Source organism: Watersipora subatra, chromosome 5 (assembly GCF_963576615.1).
Source record: "Watersipora subatra chromosome 5, tzWatSuba1.1, whole genome shotgun sequence".
NCBI classification, from domain to species: Eukaryota; Metazoa; Bryozoa; class Gymnolaemata; order Cheilostomatida; family Watersiporidae; genus Watersipora; species Watersipora subatra.
In genome coordinates this window covers 27,722,459-27,742,921 of record NC_088712.1, presented here as the reverse complement: position 1 = coordinate 27,742,921, position 20,463 = coordinate 27,722,459, and the positions used below count along the sequence as shown (strand labels likewise).

Sequence of the window (20,463 nt, the reverse complement as noted above, 5' to 3'; positions counted from 1 at the left end):
TAACCTAATTTATCACCAAATGAGAGTAACTTTATGTGGACTAACAGCGAATGAAATACAACGGCTCAGGTAATTCCAATATGACAAATAAGAATCGCCATAAAATCGGCGAAAAATTTATTAAAATATTATAAACATTTTCTATTTTTAAAATAGATAAAAAAATTTGTTTCTGAGGAACTAAACAACCTTGTACCAAATGTGTTTATTATTCGTGCTGGTGGATTTTCCATGACCCCTTAGAAACACAAAACATTTGTTTACAAAAGCCTGGTTACTACTGGGCAACCAAATAACAGGCGATGAATACCCTCAGATAGTAGTCCCCTATATATGAGGACTTACTCTTAAGACTGAACACTTATCTGCCTACAAAAAAGGTTCAGTTAAGCATTCTCATGTGCGAAGGTCATCACAAGAATTTCCTTTTCTAAATAAATCATTTTTGATTACAACCAGAACTTATAATTAAATTATGTTGAAGATGGGTGCTACCTTGTAGCAGCAAACATACAAATACTGATAATATTATTCAATTTAATTTGTTATAAAAATTATGGCGTTTTAAGGATTTAAAGGTTTGGTTAAAATTTCTGGTGACACCAGCATAAATATTAATATGTCGGAAAAACTCCTTTATGAACAGGTAAAAGGTCAATAGGTCATACTGTAGATGCTAGACAAATAGCATCTTCTCACCTTATCATTTTACAGCTCTCATATGCAAAACATATATAATATACAGCGCACCCTCAGAATATGATTTTGATCTGTTCCAGGGTTGACATCGTATGTAGATAAATCATATGTAGGGGTGTAGAAACTATAGTAATTATATAATGCAAACATCCCCTGGTATGAATCATCAAAATTTTTTATATAAGTGCCGTACATATTAAAAATGAGTAACAAAATAGTATGTTAACCTTAGTAACTATACTTACCTACAGTAACTTTATTGTATTTAGTGTATTTATTGGTTATGGTCTGCAATACAATGTAATGTTGCAATGTGCTGTGTAGTGCGTGTCGTAGCGAGTGCTTACCTTCAAGACAGAGGCACGTATAACATAAACTTTGAATTCACTTTAAATAAGTTTAGCTTACTAAACGCAAACTTAAAGCTAAGTTTTGGTATGAATTTTTATATACTTTACTGATTTTCAACTTTCTATTTGTTTTTAATATAATGGCCTATAATTTTAGCTGGTCTCATTAAAACCTCATTCAACCTGATAGCCGAATGCTGCTGTTTTTGTAATGAAGTGGATTTTTGTTAACGAGTTAAGAAAAGTTGTCTGACCACTGAATTATTCTTTTTGAAAGGATCGCAACTCCAATTTTGTTACCGGTTTTAAAGGGAAAATATTACCATTTTACACACAAGAATTGATGAACTGAGAGAAATCGGTCATCATGTCTCTTTCAGGTGTTGCGAAAATATTTTCGGCGAACAGCATTGCAATGTTTTTGTTATAATCTTGCCAAATTTGAAATCCGGTGAAATTTTTGATGAACTCGTATGGTGAAAAAAATTTGTATGGTGAGGTGAAAAAAATCATCATGTTCCAATTCATAAGGTGGAAAAACCGTATATCATAGTAATTGTATCCAGAGACACTTTACAGTAGACAATACTTTAACACAAGCCTGTTATTATCTAAACTTGTAAACTCAGCACATCATCTTTTCCTTCTCTGCACTCTTATTGTAATAAGTATGCGCATAATTAACTCTTTCGTTACCAAATTAATTTCTTTACTGGAACGTAATAACGTATTTGACAAAACCTAATATTTGACAGGTGTGCATATACATGAAACGCCCTAGCTTTTGAACCACACCATCTATAAAAATGTTTTGTTACCTAATTAATCATCATAAAACTTTACATTAGCTGATGCCATGAAAAATACTACAAAAGGGTTGCAGAATGGATAAGGAAAACATTTTCAGCCCTTTTCAAAGATCGTGAGCGTGTCCGGCTCGGCCGATTTAGCAATATTATTACAGTTTGCGGCATCATTATTTCTGATAAAACAAGAATAATGCATTTCAGTAGTATCATTGTTCAATAACAATCACCCAAAGCCCATAGAACTAAAATTAGTAAAAATTCGTAGCTGTAATGCATCTAGCATGACTGGTCATTGCTAACACTAAATCAGAATAAAAATAAGATATTTTTCAAGGCGAAACTACGCTTAGGAAGGGTTGTCAAAATATTTTTGTTAGCTCAACGCATACAGATAATTGTTTTTTTTTCGTTGAAGCCCAGATGTGATTCAGTGGTGTAGTGGTTAGAGTAGCAGAATGTAAATCAAAGCACGCGAGTTCAATTCCTGTGGGAAGCAATTTTGTTGCTAATAAAATTTTAATCCTAACTAAGAGAACAAAATTCTTGACAAAGTCTGAGACAGCCGGACAGACAGATGCTGTTCATATCATAGGAGAGATTCCGGTTAACAAAGAATTTATATAAGGTTTATGATTGCGCAAAAAATGATATATAATGTAAAACATCAATCCGATGCAAATTCTCAAATTCGGTTTGAATAATGAGAATCGCGTAGTAAGTCTTGAAAATATCATTTTTTACTCTTGTCGCACTTGATGGAGAAAAGTACGTACAGGGATATCACTATTCCATGTATATAAACCAGAACCCTGGCAGTCTAATGCGCTGTGAGAGATAGTCAGGTGTGTCAATAAAGCGCAGAGAATAAGTATGCGCACAGTTATTCAGATATACCCAAAGGCAGTCAACTGGTGCAGATGTTAGAGTGTTGGTCTACCAAGCTGAATGTCCCTAGTTGGAGTCCTATTGAAATCTATCTTTTATTATATCCTCTAACCCTGACTTCAAAAAACAGACGGAAAAAATGGACGACTGGATGGACAGATAGACACCGCTCTTACAATAGTAAATATATATATTTTTGTTTCACTATAGTATAATGTGCACAGTTATTCAGATATACCCAAAGGCAGTCAACTGGTGCAGATGTTAGTGTCGGTCTACCAAGCTGAATATCTCGACATGAAGTCTCATTGATATCAATCTTTTACCCTACCTCTAACCCTGGCTATCTAGACAGAACTGTCAACTATTATTAAAGTGCACACTTATTTTTATTCTACTTTGTTTTAGAGATATACAACATTTTTCTTTGCAGCATTGATCTTAGAATAGAAAATGATATATAGACCGGAAAAATCTATTAAAATTATATTGAAAGTGTTAACTTTTTCTTAATTATAGTTGATAATCTAAAAGTGATCACTTTACCGTAAGTCCTCATGCTCAAGCCGCGCGGCTTGTGCTCACAAACAGATGACACACGAAGGAAAAATAACCCTCCAACAAGCCGTCTGTGGTATCTAGCAGCCCTTATCAACAAGCCACATATGCCCACAGACCGCGGCTAACGAATGAGGTTTTGTTGTCCTTGACCCCTTCGGGTGCGAGTGTTGAGACGGGTTTCGTTATACCCTCGTCCTCTTGAATAAGAAAAACTGCTTTGCACTCAGTTTGGTCCATAGTTTCTGCTTCGATGTCAGCAGGTATTAACACGCTCCCAGCCACTTGTCTCTCACTCGTGTGTCACGAATTCATCTCGACTTACAGCGATAAACTCTTCTTTAGTCTAAAGTATTCCATAAACATGACCTTGAAAATAAACGAGTAAGTCGCCAAAACCCCCATACATAAAAGTGTATCACGAATGCGATTCTATGGTTATAGCGCGGGAGCTGAGCAGAGACTGCAATTATCAAAAAGCCGCCCTGAGCGCCACGTAAGTTTTAAAAGAATGGCCTTAAGCCGTGGCCTATGATCTTGAACCAGAAGCCGCGCCCAATGACAAGCCGCGCCCAATGACAAGCCGCACGGCTTGAGCATGAGGACTTACGGTAATCATGTGGCCACATTAATGATGCAATATGATGCTGACCTGGAGAGTCTGCTGCTCAGCTCCTGACACTTGCCCTCTGACGCCGCCACATGCCTTTGCTGATCTTTTAGCTCTGCTTCTACTACCCGCAGCTGTGTCCTCATCTGCGCCATTTCGTCAGTGTTGGGGAGGACCTGCCTTAGCCTCTGATTTTCCTGAACATGCGGTGGATAAACGGTGATAAAAACAAAACACACCACAGCTAAATGTCCTTACTCTTCAACATAGGAACCTCTTACTAAATTTCCAAAAAGTGTTGTTTTAATTTCTGGACATATTTTATATATATAAATATATTTTAAATATATAAAATATATATACATGTATATATAATAAAGATATATATATTAAAATATATATATACTGTATATAAATATATTTTATATATATATAAAAAATATATATATAAAATATATATATACTGTATTAAATATATATATTTAATACAGTATATATATATATTTTATATACATGCTATATTAAATATTTGTATTACATATAAAAATATATTGAAATATATATATATAAATATATATATTTTAATATATATAAATATATATATATATTTTAATTTAAACAGAAGTAAATCAGTAAATTAAAGACGATCTTATACACAAAATTTTAGTAGATTTTATCAAAATATTTTTTTATTAGAAGGTATCGATATTTTTTTATTATTTGCGAATTTAAAGCCATCTGACTGCTAGGATGTTTCAAGATTAAAATCGACAAAACTTGATCGCGGTAAAACTCTCAGAAGAAAAAGACCTCTCCAAAGATGACATCAGTAGTTGTGTTTTCTGTTTGTTCCTCTTGTTATGGCTATTGCATCCAAGTTGCAGTGTTATGCATGTTTATCGAAATATATTTCATTCTGCATTTGCTCATGATTGTTAGAATAAAACTTAAAATATAGTCTCTGATACATTTCAATAGATGTTCTAAATAACTTAAAGATGGATTGATTAGAAATGGTTTCATTGTTACTCTAAATGCTGTGTAAGCATATCATTATCTGATGAGACCGTACTTGTATCATTGATAAACAATGTGCCTGATAACTGACGTCAGTTTTAGAGTTTTATTCTGAGGGATTTAACCGCAATCAAGTTTAACTGATGTTAATCTTAAAACATCCTGACAGTAAAATCATCTAAAACAGCAAACAAAATCTCAAATGATGGAAAAATATCCCTACTTTCTAACAACATCTTTTACTATTTGATGTGATCCCAGAAGATAGAATGACAGAAGCAAACCGACTGACATATTTAAAGGAATAACGAAACTAGTAGTAACCTTTGACCCCTTCTATGATCAGTTTGTAGGCTAATAAAATCACAAGGAAAGGCAATTAGCAACCTGTTTACTAATCCATCATACTAGACAATTTTTAGCACATTTCATGAACATTCAAGTTTAGCAAACTGAGAGTTGTCTCCTCTTTTCCTAATTTTGATAAAAATGATTAGATAACCTTTGACCCCTTCTGTGATCAGTTTGCAGGCTAATAAAATCACAAGTGCTAAAACTATAAAGATTGCCTAAATTTGTTAGATTCAACTTCATGTGATAGCTTCGTAAATCTATGGGCATGAGAAACAACTCTATGAAAAGAGAAAACAAAGACCTCTCTAAGTTGTGATGAGTGCTGCTGCACCCGCTGGATCTCCTGGAACCTCGCTTGCTGAATGCCCTGCACCTCGGCTCTGTGCTGCTCGTGAAGTTGCTGCAGACGTCTCTATAGCAAAACATAATAGCTTTAATTACAGGACTTCCTACACCACTTATAGCTGGAATAAGCAAAAGAGGGTAGACAACTCCTTTATGACGAGAAGAAAAGGCAATTAGCAACTTGTTTACTAATCCGTCATACTAGACAACTTTTAGCACATTTCATGAACCTTCAAGTTTAGCAAACTGAGAGTTGTCTCCTCTTTTCCTAATTTTGATAAAAATGATTAATTAGATAATTTTTAGCAAGTAATAGAGGGTTACTAATGATAGATACCCCATCTTTTCACTGAACCGCTATATAAATTTGCTAAAAATGAATTTGGAAAGTACAGTAAACCAGCCGCCAACCTCTCTCTTAAAATATCAATCATGTTCATATTAGGAGTATAAAGGAAACTGTAGTATCCAAGAAGTTATTACCGCATAAAGAAATATACATAAACTACCTGCAATTATAGCATACCTGCCCATAATTGTCATGGACAAGTGACATTGAGCTGACATGTTGTTCTACACATCTTGGACTATAGATATAAAGCATGAATTTTTCACCACTAATCCGATGTGTATATTATAACATGCTATTTGTAATACTAACAGTATTTGCAGTGCTTGAAAGCAGAAGTGATGAGTAGACTTGCCATATAAAATAATTTCCTAATATTTTTAAAAGGAGGAAGACAACTTCCCTACTAATGAATAAGTGGGCTTTGGCACAAACTTCTATGAATAAATGAAATCAAATACTTTTTGAAACTTTCTCCCCACACAAATTCTTTAAAAAATTTTTAAAGTAAAAACATGCTGTCTACATGCCTAGCAAGCGTAATAATAATAATAACATTATAATTGAACTACTTATATATATTATTACAGTTATACTATATTATTAATTATTATAAGACTAATTATCTAACTAATTATTATTAGATTAGAACCCCAAAAAAGAAAAACAAAAAGAGGTAAAATGGTAAATTCAGTAGAGAGAAGATAACTGCAAATATATTTACCTGCATTTCTTGCATCTGAGCCTTTCCAGTCATCTGATTTCTTTCAGCCAATGCAAACTTGCCGTTGGCTTCTTGTAGCTTCTCATTGGTCCAAGCCAGACTAGTCTTCTCACTCTCAAGAGCCATCTGAAGCTTTTCTACTTGTTCGGTAAGGTCGGTGACACGGCTCTGCAAAACAAAACACGGTAAGCACCTCAGGCCATGTCAATAGCCTAAGGCTATGGTAAAGCACCTCAGGCTATATCAAGTATCCAACAAGCTATATCTTTGCCTAAAGTTGAACTTGAACAAACTTTTAGTAGATTTTATCAGAAAGTATTTTTCTATCATTTGTAATTATTTTTGATGTTTGAGGTGATCTGACTGCTAGGATGTTTCAAGATTAAAATCAATAAAACTTGATCGTGGTTGAAATTTTCAAAAGAAAAATACTGCCGGAATGACATAATTAGTTGTTATAGTTGATATGGGCTATTACGTTCGAGCTGCAGAGTTACACACCACCATTCTGTCGGTCTCTTTAACACTAGAAATGTCATAATAGCACTTTCTCTTGATCTGAGCGTTTTAATAAAAATTCTGATAGTCATTCCCGATTGTTTTTGATGTTTGAGGTTATCTGACTGCCAGGATGATTAAAGGTGAAAATTGACAAAACTTGAGATCGCAGTTAAAATGCGAAAAAAAGACGCGCTGAAATGATGTCACTAGTTGGTAGGCCGACTGTATCTCTCTTTATTGATATCGGCTATTGAGTTCAAGTTGCAGCGTTACGCGTCTCTATTCCGTCAGTCAGAAGTCATAATCACACTTTCGCATGAATCTGAGCATTTTTACCACAATCAAGTTTTGTCAATTTTAATCTTGAAACATCCTGGCAGCCAGATCACCTCAAATACCAAAAACAATCACAAATGATAGAAAAATACTGATACTTTCTGATAAAATCTACTAAAATCTTGGGCAAGTTCATCTTCAAGGTGTGTTTATACATCGACAAAATTGTTTTCCAAAAAGAGAAATCAAGCTCAAATTTCTGTCACAAACCAAAATTCTAAGTAAATGAAAAACTAAAGTTATTGCCAATTCTCTCAGCAGATACTAAATAAGTCTTGAAAATAAAACTTTGTGCGAGATCTTGAATGGGTTTGGAATGGGATTGTGACAATACTGCGAGTGCGATTGAACAATAATAAACATCAGCACATGGAAGTATAAAATTTCATAGAAATTAGGCCTACGATAATCTTATCAATACGTCTCATTGGTCCATGGACTACGCGTCTCATTGGTCCATGCTCCATGGACTACGCGTTTCATTGATCCATGGGACATGCGTATCATTGGCCACACATCCTCTTTGGCCACCTATTCCCGTTGGCCACACCTCTTATTAGGTAATTTTTGTAGAGAAATATAAACATAACTTCAGAGTTGGATACATTGAAACAAAGCACTTTGAGTCTTTTAAAACTCCCTACGAGGTGAAAAACTATCCAAAATTAGCCAAAGGTACGCAATGAGCAATTATTGAGGACTACACATATTAGTAAACTTGAAATTATCTTCTAAACATCACTATCAAGGAAACACAATTCCCACATTAATTACTTCATCGATTAAAAGATGAATCCAGTAAAAACACTTTGACTATCCAGCGAACTCAACTGCAACCGATTGGCTACCATAGCCTCCAAAAGATTGGTTAGTAGTGTCGATCAATGACCAATGATGACCAAATGTACACAAATGATGACCAAGCTACGGCCATTTCTCAGCCATTATGATGAGAGCCTAATTGGAATCCAAATATTGTGTGTACCCAACGCTCACAACAAATCCACACTTATTAAGGGTGTATCAACCATGAAACCAATGTCAAAATTGTAGTTCGTACAAGAAAACTTCGTTTAACGACGAGGCAGAGTTACGACGCCGTATTAAATGTGTCAAAATATGTTAAATAAAAAGAATATATATTTCTTCACAACATTAACGTAACCATGTATGTGTAGATAGTACACCTGTATGCTAGCCATGACCTTACTTTTATACATGTACATTTTTATACATGTACGATACCGAGTGTTAATCGACAAGCTGGCGTAGTTGAACCATTATAGAAAAATGCTATAGTATATGCTATAGGTTGGCTACTCTCGGCATTTCCCTTTACATTTAGAAAAGGGAAATGCTGAGAATGTAAACATAAAGAAAAGGTAAAATTATGTAACATCAACAATGTACTCTATGGTAGCCTAACACTTGTATACATACTTGTGCACACATCACAAAATCTTAATGTAAAAAATTTAAAATTTAATTTACTTGTTAAAAGTTTAAACTTATTATTAAAAGACCTAATAGAAAAATGGAAAAGGTGAAGAAGTACCATAGAGTGTAAATCTATATACAAATCTCAGTGTTTGTCTTTATGTTGGTTAAACCTGTATTCAATTAAAGTGATTAAATTCTAGCAAACAAAATCTCACATGGAGTTGGTTTTGATCTCAGGACCTACAGATCCAATGGCGGTGAGCTTAACTATTAGACTACCCAAGCACCAGTTATTACATCAGTTAAAATACTTAAGACTAAAGCGCTTGGAGTCTTTAGCTAGCACAATTGACAATTACACACTAAAATGATCTGCAAACACTGCAATTGTTTTAGTAACTTTGCTAGCTTATGAGGTGAGCTATTCAAATTCATTAAGTAATTATTTCCTTATTTGATTCGGCTAGTAGCCCATGTAGCCAATAGACAGGGGAGCCATGAAGGGGAGCCATGAAGGGGAGCCATGAAGGGGAGCCATGAAGGGGAGCCATGAAGGGGAGCCATGAAGGGGAGCCATGAAGGGGAGCCATGAAGGGAAGCCATGAAGGGGAGCCATGAAGGGGAGCCATGAAGGGGAGCCATGAAGGGGAGCCATGAAAGGGAGCCACGAAGGGGAACCATGAAGGGGAGCCATGAAGGGGAGCCATGAAGGGGAGCCATGAAGGGGAGCCATGAAGAAGTGTTTAGCAATGGAATCACTTAATGACAGGGTCCTCAGAACGTAACTCCATTGCTGAATAAAAACTACCCGCATTAAAAACTTGATAAACGATAGCCACATTTTTTCAGTTAGCAAACAGCTTATATGGCTTTACATACAAATCAAAAGGGAAGACATTTTGCGCTATCAGTCCCTCTGGTAACTCTATTTATATCACTGTATTAGAGAGCCTTAATCTAGGTTAGACTAACCCCCAGCCTTGACTACCTGTTTTTCCCAGAGAGCAGGCGACTGTCTCTTTATGAGTTCTTCCACAAGCAGGCAACTCTCTTCAGCACTTAGTTCTGATTGGTCAATGGATTCAAGAACTCCAGCCATTCGACTCTTTTTCTTGCCTTTAGCGCCGCTGCTAGCTGGCTGAGCATCAAAGGCAGCAGGGCTAGTAGAAGCAATGACAGCGCTGAGAGTGGCAGCATTCGTTGAGACCAGAGTCTGCAAAACAACATCAGACAATCATTGTCTGATTATTAATAGTGAGCTTTCACGTACATTTACGTGTGTTACGCACATAGATGTATATATGTATATACCTATATACTATATACATGTATATATACCGTATACATGTATATATACTGTATACAAGTATATATACTGTATACAAGTATATATACTGCATACATGTACGTGTATATATACTGTATACATGTATATATACTGCATACAAGTATATATACTGTATACATGTATATATACTGTATACATGTATATATACTGTATACATGTAAATATACTGTATACATCTATACAAGTATATATACTGATTGTATACATGTATATATACTGTATACAAGTATCTATACTGTATACATGTATATCTATATGTATAAATCTCAAAGTTTGTGTACTTCGGTTTGTCCAGCTATATCTATTAAAATCATGGAAGTCAAAGCTTACACCCAGCTGGATTTGATCTCGGAACCTCCCTTCGCCAGGCAAATCTTACCAACTAAGCTTCGCGAGATTGATGGATTCATTGGGCGACATGAGTGATTATCTAGGTTAAAATATGCATAGCATTATGTTAGGGCATAACGCCACTAGAGCTTGCTCTCACGGCTCTTAGTAGTAAGTTTACATTACTAGCTTGCTCAAATTAGTCATTGGCAATGTGCCAGGCTAATGGCAAGTGGCAGGCCACTTCATTACCTGTCACTGTTGATAAGCTGATTTTTAGTACCGGTGCAACGCCGGGAATTCCGCTAGTATATACAATTATACATATACCAACTGAATGACCGACGTTGCCTGGGTAATAAGTCTTTGGACAGAAAATTTATTTTTATTTAACATATGCAACATTTACCATTCTAACTTTCAAACTACATATCATGAGAAAAGTATTTTTTGTGCAGTTCAGATAAATTAGGAGAAAAAACCAACCGTGAAGGTGTTTAAATGTGAAATAATTGGCAAGTATTGGCTAGATAGTCTGTTTTGCTACTACGATTACAATAAAAGATGATTTGACAATGATACGATTATTATCAACTGAGAAAACAAAATGAAAATCATGAATATTCTGAATTAATAATAACAGTAACTACATAGAAGTGTGTGTATAAAAAGGTTACTGTTGTAACAGAAGCTATCCATCCAACCTTTAAATACAACGATACTGGTAGCCCTCGATACGGGTACAAACGTAAAAATGAGATATCAGACGTTTTTGTCGGATGCTTTGTCTGACCATATGGACAGGGAATATAGATGCCATTCCTACACAAAAGCAGGTCCAGGTAGAAGTTTTAAATTTAATAGTTCTCAGCGATCGCCACGGGGAAGAACTAGAAATTGGAGCCGGCAATAGAACATTTGAAATTGAAACGCCACATTTGAAAATTACAAGTTAAAGAAATAGGTAATAAATTGTGAAATGGCGTTTAAAAACAATAAAAAAGCGATACAAACGGCAAAGGTAATATTAACTAATAATACAAAATGCATCCCCTTTAGCGATAAAGACACCATAGATAGAATAGCTAAGAACGATAAGAATGGCTTAGCCTTGTTGAGGTGTGCGTGTTTGCAAACTTGCAGCTGCAATCTTTGTGAGTTCAAATCCACTACGGAGCGCATTTTATTGTTCCTAAAACTTAATGACTATAAAGTAACATATGACAAACATTGAAATTCATTTATATACATAGTTACAAATTTGCAAGTAAAATTTTATATCTACAGTTACAAGTTTAGGCATAAATTTAGCTGCATGAAAACTCACATCTGGGGTATGTTTAACTGGCAAGGAAGGATTAGCATTTTGATTGGTTACTTGGGTGGGAATTACGGAATCTTCGACAGGTGGAGTAGGATCAGGATCAGAAGAGGTCATGCTATTTGTAGGCTATAAAACAGAAACACGACATTGTTTGAAGGAAAAACTGCCAAACTGTCGCAATGTGAAAAAATCTTTTCACTCTCTCAACATACAGTCAACACCTCTACTAAGAAGCTTTTACACGCTCTCAACATACAGTCAACACCTCTAGTAAGAAACTTTTACACGCTCTCAACATAGAGTCAACACCTCTAGTAAGAAACCTTTACACACTCTCAACATACAGTCAACACCTCTAGTAAGAAACCTTTTCATGCTCTCAACATACAGTCGACACCTCTACTAAAAAACTTTTACACGCTCTCAACATACAGTCGACATCTCTACTAAGAAACCTTTATACACTCTTAATAGACAGTCAACACCTCTAGTAAGAAACCTTTTCATGCTCGCAACATACAGTCAACACCTCTACTAAAACACCTCTACACGTTCTCAAAATGCAGCCAACACCTCTAGTAAAAAACCTTTACACGCTCTCAACATACAGTCAACACCTCTAGTAAGAAACCTTTTCATGCTCTCAACATACAGTCAACACCTCTACTAAGAAACCTTTACACACTCTCAACATACAGTCAACACCTCTAGTAAGAAACCTTTTCATGCTCTCAAAATACAGTCGACACCTCTAGTAAGAAACCTTTACACCCTCTCAACATACAGTCAACACCTCTAGTAAGAAACCTTTACACGCTCTCAACATACAGTCAACACCTCTAGTAAGAAACCTTTTCATGCTCTCAACATACAGTCAACACCTCTACTAAGAAACCTTTACACTCTCTCAACATACAGTCAACACCTTTTATGGCAGAGCTGACATTATTTTTAAATAAATAAATAATAACTTTTTAATAATAATAAACACAGCTAAGTAATTTGTGAATGTTTTATGTTCAGTGATTGGATGACAGCCAAAATTCCATGTGTTGTCACATCATTTTACGTTTAGTTTCTCACTCATAACCACTCGACAATGAATAACTGTTAGTTGACACGGCGGGAGCGGTGTGATGTCAAGTTTGGTACTAGCCTGCCATAAAAGAAACTCTTGTACCTGATGAGAATGTTGACGAGTGTAAAGTTCTCTCTCATCCAGTGGAACAGTCCGAGGGGTAAACTCTTCCCTGGACTCAACCTCTTCGGGCTGAACCAGTGGAACTTCATCCTTGTTATGCAGAATTGACTTGGATAACGCTCGTTTCCTTGGCTATAAGCGTGCAAGCAATGGTTATTGCAAAATCAAATTAACAAATATGCTAGTAATGTACAATTCCATGATGAGTGCTCTGAAAGACTTTTGGCATTCATTTTAGGGACTCCTCTTCCTTCATCAGAACGGAATGGATCGATTTGGCCAGGCTACTGATTTGTTGGCGCTTACTCGGTTTGGTGCTGTTTATTACTGCTGGCCGACTCATTACCCAAATCGCTTTTAGAATTCTTTAGTTTACACTTCAGATGATTTTTTATCCATCAGCAAATATGGAAATGACAATATTGAGCAAAAGTGATAAACCAAAATTCTGTCTCAATGTTTATTTATTTGTGTTTGACAGGAATAGCGAGAAGGACCTTTTGCTGATGCTTTATTGCCAAAATAAAAATGTGAACACTTTCCTACTTCAATTAAATCCATACACTGCAAAAATAATATATAATAACATTTATAATAAATATTATAATATCTATTTGTTATTCTCCACTAAAATGATTCTTTTATTTCGGCCTTAGTTGTATGACGCCAAAAGCCATAAAAATAAGAGCCAAAACATGGGGTCAAAATGGCGGCACCAAAAAAGCACTAGACCCACCTTATGACCTTTATCTGCTCCATACCTGTTACATGATAAAATTACTTTCCCTACTCAGGTCTCTTCGCTATTTCAATGTCTCAGTGTAAACTTCCTCTCAAAAGCACCTAGTTTATTAAATTTACTAAATTTTTGAAAAAGCTATAAATTTAGAAACTAAAATTGCATAAATTTACTCACCTTAACTTTAATGGGCGGGACTTCCTTCTTGCCATCCCCAAGGACAACAGGTTCAGGATCTATGGCTACATGTTGCTGACTATGCTGGCTGTCTCCTACTGATAGTGAGGCTTTGGCCTTGGCTAACTTAGCTGTAGGAGTAAAGAGCGATTCCATCAGCTACTTGATTGAACAGCTACGGGTCTTACATAGACATAATATATACAGTAATACTTCAACTTACGAGTGCTCTAACGTACGAGAAACTTGAGATACGAGCCGGCAGTTAAGCAAGTTTTAGCACTAACATACGAGCAATGTTTGAGATACGAGCACGTGAGTCAGTTGTAAAGTATGCCGGAGGTGTTTTATGAGAACAGCATCACTCTGTATTTTTCAACTACTCTGGTTATACTTTTGTACCGTGTTTTCTGTGCGCAATTTTCAGTGCAGAATTATGTGAATTAAAAGTACGGTGCGTAGACCGAAAGTTTGCCAGTAAAATGAAAGATAATGGAAAGAAAAAGCAAATGATAACAATTGATATTAAACGGAAAATTATTGTAAAATATGCGAAATGTGTATGCGTGATTGATCTAGCTCAGCAATATGACAGAAATACATCTACAATTATCAAACCGAAGGGATATTTTCAGGGCATTTAGTTTGCAAAAGGACTAACCATAATGCGTTTCTAAACGACGCAGCGATCTTCACGACCGCTGATGGAGAGACTGCTCAGGCATTGGAAAACATAAAAGATAAACAATTGGCGGGTGACAGCGTAACTGAAACGATGTTTCAATAAAGGCGAAAAGGCCGGTGCTATCTATAAAAATAGACTTTCGGACAAGTTGGCTAGTGGTCGTGCATTAACCCTTTGTGACGACACCAGTGTTCGTTCTAATCGCAACACGTTGAAAGAGCGACAAAGGCAAACGTCCTTAGATAGGTTTATCTTAAAACGGCCGGCTAGTCGTGAAAGCGAAAACAAAGGAAAAATTAGCTAACCGGTGAGAAACTTCCAATTATGAACGCCGAAGAAATTTTAATTACGAAAAATGAAAGTTTGCTTTTAGGTTTGCTTTTAAGTTTGTTTTTTAAGACTTTGATAAAATCCAAATTTATCAAATTCAAATGTTGTAATGCAGAATAACACTTATATCTCCCTCCCTGGCAAATGCTAGCGTTAGCTGCTACTGTACGTATTTAATTTTACCTTTTTAATTAATCACATTTCCTTGCATTGTTTTTATTTGTTGCTTTTTGAAAGCATGTGGTAAGTTAGGTCAATAACCAACATGCCTTTTCTGTTACAATATCTTGTTTTGAGTGTTTTATTTGCATTTTTTAGAGTATAGAAACCAATTAATATATATTTAATTGTTCTATATATAAATAAATTGCACCAACATGCGAGTAAATTGACATACGAGCACAATCTCGGAACGCATTAAGCTCGTAAGTCGAAGTATGACTGTAGTAACAAATACATGGAGATGATGATTCCAAAATAGCACCTTCTTCATAGGGATGTGTAACTCCTGAGAGGCCTCACTCATTATAATATATCACTACACACAAATGATTATGAATGGGGTCTCAGTGAGCAGCAGAAAATATTAGCAGCAGTATGAATTTACACTTACTATCAATTTAAGATCGGAAACATCATTTAAATATAGATCTCTATTTTAGTCCATATATATAGACCTATATATACCATATATAGGTTTAGACCTATATCTATATATAGGCTTATATATAGGTTTGTATATACAACAATATATAGACTTATATATCTATATATATATATTTCTCAAAGTATGTCTGTATGTATATATGTGGATATGTTGGTACGCATTCCGGCTATAAATCTTAAAATCTTGGGATAAAGATCCTGTACCGAAGAGGATTTGATCTTGAACCCTGCCATTCAACAGACCATCGCGCTATCTACTAGACCACAGAAATTGAATTGCTACCTTGCCAATGAGAGCAAATACCCAACAGATTTGAGAGCAAATACCCAACAGATTTGTATACGACATGGGTCATAACTTAACGTCGCGAGAAGCTGTTCGCTTACATTATTAAATGTACTGGCTGATAGTGCGGGTTAATACCGAGCAACTCTCACTACTTCTCATTGTTTATAAGACAAAACACTTTTCTCATGATATGTAGTTTGAAAGGTAGAATGGCAAATGTTGTTATATGTTAAATACAAATCAATTTTCTGTTCGAAGACTTTTTTATTACCCGGGCAACGCCGAGTAGCACAGCTAGTAGGTCTATATATAGACTTATATATAGGTTTACATATAGGTCTATATATAGACTTATTTCAGGATTTGTATATTTATAATTATATATATTTCTCAAAGTATGTCCGTATGTGTGTTCTAGGTTTGATTGTCCGGCTATAGCAATTATTAGAATAGTTGTAGCTGGACAACAATGCAGACGCAAAGTCATAGCTTACCGTCATTAGAAGCCTATCTTATTAAGCAGCTTACTGGAATTTTCTATTGGCAATGTGCCAGGCTAACAGCTTGAAAGTTACAGTTGCTTGACAAAGTTTTAAAACCTTTACAGTTGTTTTTATTTTTCTCTTAATTTATTTCAACTACACAAAAGACTTCTCTCATGATATGTAATTTGAAAGTTAGAATGGGAAATGTTGTTATATATTAAATACAAATCAAATTTCTGTCCAAAGACTTTTTTATTACCCGGGCAACGCCGGGTAGCACAGCTAGTAGGTCTATATATAGACTTATATATAAGTCTATACATAGACTTATTTCAGGGTTTGTATATATACTTATATATAAGGAAGAAGCAAAGTGAAATAATGAAAATAGAATTAGAATTGCGTTTAGTGTAGTACAAGATTATAAAACTCAGTTCAAGTGTTCGTAGTTTGCGAAATTCACTTAAAGTTTATGTCATATTACGTAGTGTAATAAAAGTCATCAAGTAACTCCAACTCTTGCACTCTTATTGTCTGTCTAAGTAGGTGAGGTACGACTTCCATTCAGTACTGTTAATGATAATAATTATATTTTATTGCAGATCATAACGACTACATAAGTATTTGTTACTTTGTGAGCATAAGTGGTGAATTAGAACAGTTAAAAACTTGCTTTTCCTAATAATAATTTTCCTAGTAATATCCTGCTTCAAGTGCTTTTTCAGATAATAGGAACGGATTTTTTTTGCATTTAGTTATTTTATATTGTGAAATTTGATTTGAGATACGAGTGAATTGACATATGAATGAATTGACAAACGAACCCAGTTCCAGAATGCATCAAGCTTGTATCTCAAGGTGTTACGGTATAAGAATATCATGCTTTCAACACTGATTCTACTGTTTTAGCACTAGGGAAACCACAGACGCCCCAAAAAACTGCTACTTTGCCTAAACAGTAGTCAATGTTTGTATTGGTAAAATCATGAGTCAAGTAATAAAAGGAGGTACGGTTCCCGGATCATGTGACCACCCAGAGTTCTACTTTGGGTGGTCATATGATCATTCGAATGAATGATAGTATTGAGGGAAAACATGTCTGTATGAGCAATCCATCAAAAATCGAGAACGATGTCTGCTTAGCATGTTTTAGGATCACAAACAATGGCACTGTGACCTTGGCTAGAAATGTCTGAGACCATTGAATAAGGAGACCTCAATTTTCAGGTTAGATGTCCTTGCCGCCTCCACCAGTTGCCTTTTTCTGGATCAAACCCAACCTGTTCCTTGCAGGTCAGGCCATGGCTGCACCCCAGAAATATTTTAAAGTGAAGACAGATCCGATTATCAATAGAATTTGATAAGCGAGCGACACATCGCATCACAACCAATCATAAACAAACAGACGGAAGGCAAGTCTTATCTTAGTCACGACGAGCAGCCTGTGGCCTAAGCAAATACCAAGTTTTATCAAAAATACTTCATCTCTCCTAATACTCAATAAAATCAACACTGCCATGGCTTAGCTAAGATAGTAGCCATAATCCAAATGCCTATGAATAACAGTTCCTGACCCCATTTATTCAGTAAACTCTACAGGAAAGATCTCAGAAGCAATCACAAACTCTCCACTTTGTCAACAGTTAGGTTTTCTAGAGTGGGTCCTTAACCCACCCAAGCAGTCACTTTAGCTGGAGCAGTATTTTGTTACGTAAACTAGGACCAACATTTGAAACTGCAAATAAATTGTGCTGAGGTTGCTTTAAACCAGAAGTTCATTTTGAGTAGTTCTAGATATGCTGGCCACAGTGTTTTATAAAATTTTAACTCAAAAATATCAAAATAACATTTCAAAAAAATTTTTACCAAATTATTAAACCAAAAGCTGACAGGGTGTCTAGCAGAGCCCATGGTTATCAAACTTAGTGTTACCAATTAACCTCGGCGCCTTCGTGTAGTATGTGATCGCTCTCACGCATGGGAATAAATGTTCAGATCTCAGGCCGAAAAGGTTAAGGACAAAATGTGGAGTGCTTCTTTACAATAAAACTATCCAGGAATGTATTGAACTGATATAAGAACTTGTTTACTGAATTGATATGCTTACCTGTTTAGCGCCGTACCTACTAACTTACTGAAGAGGATGATGAGCATCAACTCAAACAAACTTCTTTTCAAAATGAACACATGACTTTATTTCAGCTTTTATCTCATATCCCAGAAGCCTCGGCATAAACTGTATAGAGGTTCACTCAAAGATTTTTTAAACACTCAAAACAAACTAATTTGTTACGGAGGGTAATACCAATGGGTTAATTCAGAACAAGAGTTCTTTTCTCTTACGCCCAATCTGCACGGCAAAATTATTTTGAGTGTTCATTTTTTTCCAAAGTCTTGAGTATCTAAATAGCTATTTTTATTTTTTTCCGAAAAAAAAATTATGTTTTCAATGCTTTGTCTGTACACCGTCGGACTTATGTTATGTACTCATGTTACTTGTCAGGCATCACATTATGATAAGCAAAGATAAAAGCAATATTAGTAATTATTATGGACAAAATATAATAATTATAACAAAATTGGTAATAATTATAACTATAGTTAGTAATAATTATACCTATAATTATTTCTCTTGCTGCAAATTCAAATTTTAATAATTCTAAAATAATTTTCATTTAAAACTCAATTTTAATATGACTTCATACATCGACGAAGGAAAATCAATATTAAATTCCATCAGTACATTACAGAGCTACAAAAGGTCGAGTATTACGGCTTTACAAAGTGTCAAACACGCTCTTGCGCTAACTTATTACATAACATCATGCTCTCCATAGATGGGTGCAAAGAGAAATGACTCTTGCAGAACCAAGGCCAATAGAATGAACATCACAATATATTTGAAATGTCACCTCAGTTTGTATATCTGATTCAAAACTTATTGCTCCATATGAAATGATAAACTTGTTTCAACCTTATAAACATTCATTGTCAAAAGTGGTGAGGTGTGTTTGACAATCTAGTCATCATTTCAGTCTACATGTCAACTAAACATGGAACATGGCAAATTGGTTTTAAGAAAATCTTCTATTCTTTAGGTTGAAATTTTGAAGCAGCAGAAATAATTAGAAGCCAAAGAGAAGCAATCTACTCAGCTGAATCTAACAATGAGCAATTGCATCAAAGAAAAACATCTGATGAGTTTGTAACTATTAATTATTATACAGAAGTTTGAATAAATTTAATAAACAAAAATATTCTGCAGATTGGTCTAGATTTCAGCATCCTACCTTCATCTTCGCTAGAATCCTCTGAGCTCTCTGAATCTATTACTAAAGATTACACAAACAACAATAGTGCTAGAATGTAAATAATGTTGTAATAAAAGGTAAAACTTCCTTTAAAAGGTTAAATGATAATCTTTTATATTTAGGCAATTTATAAAATATAGACTTTGAAACATCTTGAATTTTTACAAAAAAACACAAGTTCAACTAAATTGAGAATATATATATATATATATATATATATATATATATATATATTCTCAATTATATGATTTTAATTACTAAAAACAACATACCTCGTTTCTTTTTTTGTACTTTTGCTACCTTAGCCGAAGAATTGCTGCCATAAAGGGTACTAATGTGGTGACCATACTCAGCCTCTTGAGACGCAAAACTGTATCTCATAATTGCCATAACCGCTCCCGCCACAACAACAGTGACCATACAGCCTACCAGTATGGTGAAATCTACTTCTTCTACTGCATCCATATTTGTATCTGAAGAGAAAAAAAGAAACGGCATTTACAGCTTGTGTTACTATGCATACATCAAAAACTGTTTGTTTGGTATTTTAAAACAATCAAAAATTGCTTTTCACCAAGAACTGCCATACTCCAGTATTAAA

General features: G+C 35.0%; 1 protein-coding gene across 3 annotated transcripts in view; it reads right to left on the bottom strand.

Annotated features, from left to right (window-relative positions):
- LOC137396494 (putative leucine-rich repeat-containing protein DDB_G0290503) overlaps positions 1–20,330 on the bottom strand; it is a 53,865-nt gene extending 33,535 nt beyond the window's left edge. For 2 of the 3 annotated variants that reach the window (XM_068082791.1, XM_068082793.1), the window contains exons 1-8: positions 20,135–20,330; positions 14,097–14,227; positions 13,160–13,312; positions 11,983–12,105; positions 9,966–10,190; positions 6,701–6,868; positions 5,584–5,694; positions 3,954–4,108 (exon numbers count right to left, since the gene is read on the bottom strand). In XM_068082791.1, the coding sequence (XP_067938892.1) occupies positions 3,954–4,108; positions 5,584–5,694; positions 6,701–6,868; positions 9,966–10,190; positions 11,983–12,105; positions 13,160–13,312; positions 14,097–14,227; positions 20,135–20,327 (1,259 nt within the window). In that variant the 5' untranslated portion in view covers positions 20,328–20,330. The remainder of the gene's footprint in view (positions 1–3,953; positions 4,109–5,583; positions 5,695–6,700; positions 6,869–9,965; positions 10,191–11,982; positions 12,106–13,159; positions 13,313–14,096; positions 14,228–20,134) is intronic. The other variant, XM_068082792.1, reaches the window with a different exon arrangement.
- Between the last annotated feature and the right edge of the window lie 133 nt (positions 20,331–20,463).